Genomic DNA, 9380 nt, shown 5'->3' with positions numbered 1-9380 from the left:
TGCTGCTTTGAGTTTGAGTTTGCATAAAATTTGTTAGTTATTCATGACTCACATAAGTCAGTCTGTCTGCCAAGTTCTCCAGTGATCATCCAAGTATGTCGGAGTTGAGCGCACTCCACCAGTCACAACCAAATGTCTAACAGTTATGCCATGAGGGCCACAATCCGAGCCCATCAAAACGTTTGTCAGACTTAATGATGCCACATGTGGCAACATGAGTAAATAGTTTTATACATGTAATATGAGCATTTAGATGATTTTGATTTCTTGATGAGATGAGAAAACTGAAACTGACCTAGAAAAGATTATGTGGCTTACAGGAGTTTGCAGCAGTGATCAACAGTGGTTCACCACCAAGTTCCTAATTAGAGGAAAGTTGGGCTGGAAATTAAAGTAGCTTTAAAAACACATGCACACGTACACACACACACACAAAAACATAAAATAGCTTCAGATTCAAGTCAGATTGAACCAAAAGAAGCAAAGCAACATGTGACCTTTTCAAGTTTTCAAAACTTGACCTTTTATTATGTCACCTCAATGAGGTCAGTATCCTCCCGTTACTGACACACCCTGGTTTACTTCTCCACCTGCAGTTTGTTTAGACCCATGTCATATTTTTCTGTTCTTTATCTTACTACTTAAACGTTACTATGGCGATTTTATATATTGCTGATATGAAAAAAGACTAAAAAATATTAAGACAGCAATGTACTAATTTAGCACCTCAAATCCAAAACAAGAAAATGTCATGTGGTTATCTTTTTTATTGTGTGTGTGTGTGTGTGTCTAAATAAATCAGTAGTGATAGCTGAACAAGATATTGAAGAAACCTGATGTACAGGGAGGTTGGCTGCAGCTTTTTGGTATGCAGCACGAACAAACAATGAAGCTGGTCAGTAGTTTCTTGGACCCCTGGTTCTGAGTCAAATACTTTTACAAATTTCAAAAATGTTTCAGATATTTAGTGATTACACTGCAAGTACTGTTTCTATTCCTAACTGCTTTAATTTGGGCTCTTACAAGAAGTCTCATTATAAAAACCCAAACCAAAGAGCCTGTGGCACAAGGTTAACATCTCCCAATTTATTCAAATTACAAATATCCAGCACCAGCTTTGTGCGTTTCAGCTGTGAAATACAGAATATTTCGAAGGAAAAGGATTTATTCTAAAGATAAAACATCCCCACTGAAGAGAGGGAATTGGCAAAACCATTCAGTATTACCTTTAAGAGCGTTAGTTATCATTCAGGTCTGTACAGATACTAATTATATGGTGAGGCCTCATCAGAGCTTGGTTAGTTCAACCAATGAACTCATCACCATATATATATATATATATACACACAGCACTGTGTTCACAGTGAGGAATATACACACTGTAGCATCAACTCACAAAAAACATACTAAATATTTCAATTGTGTGTGAGTGTGACCACTGAACAGGGACAGGTTTGTGTGTGTAGATCTGGACTCTGTGCGTTTCAAACCGACTTACATGTAACTCCATCCTCTTTTAACTTGCAGACAAAAACCACAATCGTTTACTCAAAAGACTGGAACCCACAGTTAACTGCACTTCCCATCGTCTTTATCACATTCACACAAAATCACAGATAAGTGTGTAGAAACACACACACACATAAGTTTCGGGGGAAATGTGCTCGCTGGTTGGACTTAACACTTCCCTTTATAAAACATTATCAATGTTTTAGTGACATATGGCCATCCTCTATTCTAGGATAAATTATACCTAATTCTGATCTCTCATGAGATGGGGCCTCAATAAATAGAATATGAGTGAGACAGCAAGAGGAGAGGAAGACAGACAGAGAGACAGCGAGACAGACAGGTAAGCGGAGTGAGTTCTGCCTCTTCCCCTTCAGGGTAACTGGGAGTGACCTGGTGGTAGGCCAGCCAATCACAGGAGGATCCACACTGGTTTAGACCAAGCGGATAACTTCAGCGAGAGGCCTCGGCCCGTTGCTGCTGTTTTAATGGCAGTACAGTCCGATCACAACAGCATGGTGACAGGTTTCTCCAGGAACTTGCGGAACTCTGCGAGCCACTGCGCGCCGACTGCCCCATCCACCACCCGGTGGTCGCAGCTCAGTGTCACCGACATCATGCTGGCTACATCGAACCTGCGAAACCCAAACACACATTGTGTCAAGATTTGAGCTTTGAAGTGCAGTATGTCCTACTTGGTATAAGTATTGTAATCACAACACTGACCCTTTCTCATTATCAGCGGGCATCAGCCGTTTCTCTGAGCCTCCAACTGCGAGGATACAGGCCTGAGGAGGGTTGATAATCGCTGAGAAGTTCTTGATGCCAAACATTCCCAAATTAGAGATTGTGAATGTACCTCCCTGGTGGGAAAAAAAAACACACACATCAAAAAGGAATATTTAAATTTGCTGGTTCACTAATAGTAGATGAAATCCACATAGAACTAACCATCACACATTTAAAACCCCTGAAACTGAAAAACTACATACACCCACAGAATCAGGTATCATATGTTGTACCTGGAACTCATGTGGCTGCAGTTTGCCGTCTCTCGCTTTGGCAGCAAGAGCAGACACATCAGAGCTGATGGAAGCCAGTCCTTTGGTGTGGGCGTTAAACACTATGGGTGTGATCAAACCGCTGGCTGTGCTCACTGCTACACTCACGTCCACCACATGATTCCTAGAAAAATGAAAATCAGTCAATATGGATGACAGAGCAGCAATTTGTTCAATGTGACTTTGCTTCTTAACAGAGAAGAGTTAAAAAATGTTCTTTGAGTGGCCTCTACTGGTATAATCATGCAGCTACACTTTTAGGGACCCATATCTAACATAAAGGTCACAGTTTTATTCTAACATAATAATACTACTTAATACTTTTGTAGCTCTTCCTTTGTTAGTCTTTTTTTCTTTAAATGACTCAAAATGTTATCATTAGTGACAGAATTTAAAATCTAGATTTAAGATGCAAAGAGGTTTGATGTAAGACAAAATGTGAAGAAGCAAATAACAGAGAAAGGATGACCAGATAGGAGGACTACACACGGTGGATCTACAAGAGAACAAATTGGCTGTTCACTGTATACTGGAACCAAACAGCATGCGTGTTTGGATATGTCTGTTTATGTGTTTACTCACTGGCGGATGACCGTGTCCAACCAGGAGGAGTTGCACTCGGGGACCTTGAGGCAGGCCAGAGCGCTGGCTTTGATGATGAAGTCATTCACACTAAGTTTGATATTCTGGGCTTTCACTTCCTGCACAGAGGAGATGAGGTTGTTTAAGAGACAGGAAATAATTATCTTAGTTAAGGGAAAGAAGTTTTCTGTCTTTCATTCTGTTACATGTACATTTACAAGCAAAGACTCACAGCATTGAGCTCTTTCCGAAGCTCAATCACTTGGTCCATGTTGACATCTACAGACAGATAATAGTGGGGGATGGTTTGCTTGGACTGCATCAACCTCTGAGCAATGACCTGCAGGAGAGACAAATATATGCACTTCAGCTTTGATCCATAATTTATTGTAGGGAGGAATGAGGTGTGTTAGTCGAGTCTGTGTTGATAAATGGAGTGCCTGTCTTTGGGGCAAAATGTGGAAGCACAGGTCAGAGATAACAGAGCTACACTGTGAAAACTCCTCAGGATGTTTGCCTTACAGCTTTTAATACACCAGCATCAAACCACAGAGGGAGAGTTACATGAATTATGCCTGCCTGCTGTAAATGAAGTTTGAGCAGAACAGGAAGCTATAACTGGACACCATGGACCACCAACAGTCAGGTGTGTGTTTGCTCTAACCTTTCGGATGTTGCTGATAGGGATGTCTGTGAAGGTCCCAGCAGGAGCTGCAGCAGGTGCAGGAGCAGCTGGAGCTGCAGTTGGAGTGGGAGCAGCAGCTACAGTCTGCCAATGGAAATGATTTCATTTGCATCAAAACACATCACAAGAAAACCTTGAGACACTTACAGCGATCAGCCACAACATTAAAACCAGTAAAAAAAATGTTTTCATTTACAGCCATGGAAAATAATTAGAACTACAAAATACAGGATTAACTCTTTCAAAACAGGCCATGGATAGACACTGATCAACCACAACATTATAACCAGATACTGGTATAACTTTTCAATATTTTTGGAAGTAGCAGTAGTAGTAGTAGAAAAATAATCACAATTTCACAGAGCTTGAGGTCTTCAAATCGATACATTTGTCCAAATTCAATAATAGAAGAAAAAAAACTTGCATTTTAGTAGCTAGAAAGAGAGAATACTTAGCATTTTTGCTTTATATAATACACAATGATTAATTAATTAAACCATATTAATTGCTTCACCACTATAGCATATTAAAGAAAATCATCAAGTATGGAAACAAAGTTCTTACATATATGTGCATTACTAATCTGGAGTCATGTATACAGAAAAAAGTGGAAGCTTCACTTACAGGTGCAGGCTTTGGTGGAACAAAGCTCTCAATATCTTTCCTGGTGACACGTCCATCAGGACCAGAGCCTGAACAGAAAACAGCTCCATGTTTAAAAATATATTTTATCATTGCTTTTTTTTTTATATTTAGTATTTCACTTGAAATAATAAATGTTCTACCAAAATTCATTTTGACCACCTGCATCACTTACCGCTGACCTGCGCCAGTTCAATTCCTTTCTCAGAAGCGAGTTTCCTGGCAAGTGGGCTGGCGAACACACGCCCCTTCCTGGGTGCTGCTGGTGCAGCAGCTGCAGGAGTAGGAATGGGTGCTGCAGCAGCTGGAGCTGCAACCTACAAAATAACACAAAATGCTCACAAATCAGGTAGCAACCATAAGAGTGATATTAAAACTGAATATTGTATTTGAAAGTGTAAGTTCTACATGTGCCTCACCGGTGCTGGAGCCGGAGGAGGTGTGGAAACCTCTGTCACTCCAGTTTCCACATAATCCTTGAAGGCAGATATGTCACTTTCTTTCTCTACAATGATGCAGAGTGGTGTTCCCAGGGGGACGTCCCGAGTTCCTTCCGCCACCATAATTTTAGCCAAATATCCCTCCTCCTGCACCTCAAAGCCTACACACCAACAACACATGAAAGGGTCATGTTGAGCTTTTACTGTAATGCTAAAGCATCAGGATAGATAACAGTTGTACAGTCTTTTTACAGATTAGTTTTATCATACCATGTGTGATTACCAAAATCACACATGGTATGATAAAATAAAAACAAGAATTAACCAGATCTTAAATAAAATTCTAATATTCTGCAGTACACAGAGCAAATATTTCAGGGCTGAGGTGTTTGGGTTTACCGATGGTCGCCTTGTCAGTCTCGATTTCAGCCAGCAGATCTCCTTCACTCAACTTCTCTCCGACCTTCTTCTCCCAGCGCTGCACTGTTCCCATCGTCATGGTGGGAGAGAGGGCGGGAAGTGTGATCTGTAACACACACATCAAACACACAATTACTTAAGCAATCAAGGCAGAGGGATGCAATCTGTGTAGCTTCCAGTCTGATCACTTGCTACAGGAAACTAGTGAAAAACTCTGTTAAGGCTCCAGGATAACTGAGGTTTCGAGAGCAACTCAAAAGGGCATAAGTCCTGTTGCTGCTATATTACTGGTTCAGGAACTTTTGCTGGAGCAGCATCTAACAAAGTCTGGTTGAAGATCATGCTTTGAGGCAATACGAGGACAAACCCTGACATCATAACTTCAGTAAGAGAAAGTACAGAGTTACAAATAGGGAGCAGCTGTTTTATTTGATTTTATTTGATTACTTGATTTGATTTGACTTACTTATACTGACAGGAGATATAGTTGTGCAAGTCCAGCCTACTTTCTGAATTACTCGACAGACCTAATAGCTTTATACTAATATATAAAGGTTAGACTTACAACCTGGATGATACTAAAAAATAATTATTATACAGAGAGAAAACTGAAAATGTCCCCAAATCACTCTATTCTGCTGCTTTGCTCTAACATGCAGCAGACACACAATGATGCCATCACATACAGACCTAACAGACAGTCTGTCAGACTGAACAGCCCTGATAAAACTATGCCTGCGGCTACATGACACGGTGACGGTAAACAGACTCTATATCACTCGACTCGGCTGCTCTCTGACTACCCCACACCTAACTGTACTTTGTTTATGTAAGAACACACCTACCTTCATGTGTGTGGGATAAGAGCTGCCAGGGGCTGCAGGAGGAGCAGCAGCAGCAGCAGGAGGAGGTGGAGGAGGAGGAGCAGAGGCGGCTGGTGAAGGGGCAGCACCAGCTGCTTTAAGTGAGTCCAGTGTTACGTCCTTAAAGGCTGAGATGAGGTCAGGGCTGCAGGGGAAAATATACACAGAGATATTAGACACAAATTTACACAAAGCATAACCATATCCAGTCTAAAGGACATGCAGGATATTTTCTTGATTATCTGATTTATTGTTCTATTTAAATAATGTTGAAACATAGTGGAAGATGTGTTATAATCTCCCAGAGCCCAAACTGATTTATGCAAATTATTTGTTTTAATGGAAGAACAGTCCAAAACCCAAAGGTATTTATTACATTATCATAGATGATGAAGACAATAAATCAAATCCTCAAATATAAGAACCTGGAACCAGAACATTTAGCACTTTTGCTTGTAAAACAAAGACAAATTTAATTGATTACTAAAATAGTTGCTAAATATTTTTTGTCAATCAACTAATTAATGAAATGGTTTTAATCGATCAGCTCAGGTGTGATCTACTGTCTAGCTTAATTTGAATTTTCATCACTATAAAAACAACAAAGTGTAAATTTCCAGCATCTGAGACTCTAATCAGACATCTATGTTTTTTATATTGCCAACCAACAGACACTTACTTGTCAACCGTGATGCAGATCACTGACCCAACGCCGACATCTCTGGTCCCCTCAGGAACCAGGATCTTTGCCAGATAGCATTCCTCCAGCATCTCAAAACCTACTGTGGCCTTGTCAGTCTCCACCTACAAAGACAGAAACATTTTTTTTGAAGTGTCTAGTGATGGTTTCCTTAAATAACATGGAAACACAGACATACACTGCTCCCAACCTCAGCTATAAGGTCACCCTCGCCGATTTTTTCTCCCTCCTTCTTCTCCCAACGAGCAATTGTGCCCGTCTGCATGGTGGGTGACAGTGCAGGAAGCTCCACCTGTTCAACAAAAGACAAATTCCAATAGCTCAAGAATGAAAGAGTCAGGAGAAAGTGTCATATTTAACCTGGTGGCTAACCAAATATCAAAGAAAAGGCCATTCAGTTCAAGAATGCCAAAAGATCACCATTGTCACTTCACATCATCTTCACTGGGGCTTCAAGACAGGGCATTGCAAACACTGCCAAATTTCAGATGTTGCCACTGCAGTTGCTACATAACCATCACCTCATTCCCTTGCTCAATAAAATGACCTACATACAGCTGCATTACACCACATGTGTGCTGTTTTAGGGTACCTTTCAGTGTCATGTAACATCTGATAGAAAATTACAGACATAGGCTAAGAGAAGGGATCTCAAACAGATCTCCATTAGACCAGAGAGTAGAGGAAAATCTTAGCACACAGACCTGAAAAGAATTTTGTTATGTTTTGGGAAGAAACTCAACAGCTGTGTATACAGGAGGAGAGGAGATGACAGCTGTGACAGTAAAATCTTTAGTATGTCACATTATTAATCCACTAATAAGATACACACTTTTCAAAAATGGGCCAATCTGCACATTCAATACTTTTATTTGTAGTACTGCTAATTTTTTGTAATTTTAGTAGTGAAGTAAAATTTTGGAAACATGTCTTTCATTTAGTCACATAGTATTCTTACACCGGGGTACTGCTACTTTTATTCAATTAAAAATCTGAGTACCTCTTACACCACTACAAGGACACAGTCTAAACCTGCTTAGATTTAGAGTAGTATAAACAAAGTCTCCCATGTCACTCAAGGAGATAACAACTGCGGCAGAAAAATATGAAATATGAGAGTGTGGATTCTTATTGGGCCTGATTTACAGTCCTGAGACTCCCATGACACCACCCATAATGTCTTTAAGGGGATATGGGGACGCTTTCTAGCCCATAAGTGATCGCCTTTATTTCACGCTTAATTCAACCTGATTGAACTGTAAATGTAGCTCAAATGACATCGGAAACACACCACATGACATCAAATTAATGTTCTGGTGCTATTACTTCTAGCTAACTGACAGTGTTGGTAGGAATTCACTTTACCGTTTAAAACCTCTGCCACGGCCTTTATTTTAGCCTGGATTAAACCTTTTAAGCAGAGACACACATTGCTCGGTACATCACAGCGCTATATCATGCTAGCCAGGGAGGTCATGCTAGCTGTAACCGTGAACGTTGGTGCTATAGCAACAACCGGAACCTGGTCAAGTAACTGTACCTTCTGGTGCGGCGGGAGGCTGTAGAAACGCTTGGTCTGACAGCCGCCTGCCAGCTGGGTACACCGCAGCAGAGTCGCTCTGTGGCTGAAGCCGGAGCCCAAGCACGCGGGCCGGTTCCCCGCTCCACGGTGAAGCTTCCTGAGACAGCCGGTCCCGGGCACGGAGCGAGAGCTGAGAGCAGCAGGCCCGGCTGGGAGGACACGGGGACAGGGAAGCCCGGAGGACGGCCTGAGCCGCAGGATCAGACGAAGCATTTTTGCAGCGATTGAAACACTATACAGAGCTGTTGAATAATGTTTTTTTATCTTACACCGGCATCAGAGATAAGCTGGCACCGAGTGTCTCTGTGCCCCGAGAACCGTCCCGGTGTTCCTCCTCACTTTCTAATGACCTCCTCCAGTCCAAAACACAGCGCTTTACGGCACTCCTCTCTGTCCTGCCGCCCCTTACAACGAGGTGTCGTAAACAGTGGTATTTCAAAATGTAATCACTAAATAACCACCACTCTGAATAAAACGAAGACAAAAAAACAAAACAAATCAAACCTAATTAAACGATAACAGACATTTAACCAAAGTCTGATCTGTCAGGGTAGAAAGTCTATTCAAGAGCTGTAAGGTTATATTTTACTGGAATTACATGAGCGACCACGCGATGGCAGTACAACAGTTATGATTGCTTGTGGGCTAAATCTTATGAGATCAAAGTTGTTTTTGCTTGAGAATAAATTACATATACATATGATCACCACAAGACAGTTCTTTCACTGCAAAACAGCCATTATACACACATGCACATGGCCACACTAATTAAAACAGTCACAAATGTTATGAAATATATAAGTCTCTCAGGAGGAGTGTCTCCAATTTCAAGTAGTGCAGCAGTATAAAACCCCAAAATATTACATTTAAACTAATGTAAGACCAAGAAAAAATAT

The 9380-nt window shown here is 41.0% G+C and overlaps 1 protein-coding gene across 1 annotated transcript; it reads right to left on the bottom strand.

Annotated features, from left to right (window-relative positions):
* Nucleotides 1–903: 903 nt before the first annotated feature.
* dlat (dihydrolipoamide S-acetyltransferase) lies at nucleotides 904–8852 on the bottom strand. The gene is made up of 14 exons (XM_022762278.1): nucleotides 8443–8852; nucleotides 7093–7194; nucleotides 6882–7006; nucleotides 6185–6347; nucleotides 5319–5445; nucleotides 4899–5080; nucleotides 4655–4796; nucleotides 4462–4529; nucleotides 3817–3921; nucleotides 3385–3492; nucleotides 3153–3271; nucleotides 2532–2694; nucleotides 2236–2372; nucleotides 904–2144 (listed from the first exon to the last, which is right to left on the bottom strand). Exons 1-14 carry the CDS (start codon nucleotides 8695–8697, stop codon nucleotides 2015–2017), a joined length of 1926 nt encoding a protein of 641 aa, XP_022617999.1. The 5' UTR covers nucleotides 8698–8852; the 3' UTR covers nucleotides 904–2014.
* Nucleotides 8853–9380: the final 528 nt, after the last annotated feature.

This window comes from Seriola dumerili, unplaced genomic scaffold (assembly GCF_002260705.1).
Source record: "Seriola dumerili isolate Sdu_G_001 unplaced genomic scaffold, Sdu_1.0 BDQW01000449.1, whole genome shotgun sequence".
In the NCBI taxonomy this organism is placed as follows: domain Eukaryota; kingdom Metazoa; phylum Chordata; class Actinopteri; order Carangiformes; family Carangidae; genus Seriola; species Seriola dumerili.
The sequence above is the reverse complement of the archived record's forward strand: the minus strand, read 5'-3'. Positions and strand labels throughout refer to the sequence as shown.

What these genes read in the sequence shown, in the direction of transcription:
- dlat (XM_022762278.1), bottom strand. Translation starts at nt 8,697, where the DNA reads ATGCTTCGTCTGATCCTGCGGCTCAGGCCGTCCTCCGGGCTTCCCTGT. An exon ending in ATCTGCATCACGGTTGACAA is followed by an intron (nt 6,348 to 6,881) that starts GTAAGTGTCTGT and finishes TTTCCCCTGCAG; the next exon opens with CCCTGACCTCATCTCAGCCT. An exon ending in CTCCTCCGGCTCCAGCACCG is followed by an intron (nt 4,797 to 4,898) that starts GTGAGGCACATG and finishes GTTATTTTGTAG; the next exon opens with GTTGCAGCTCCAGCTGCTGC.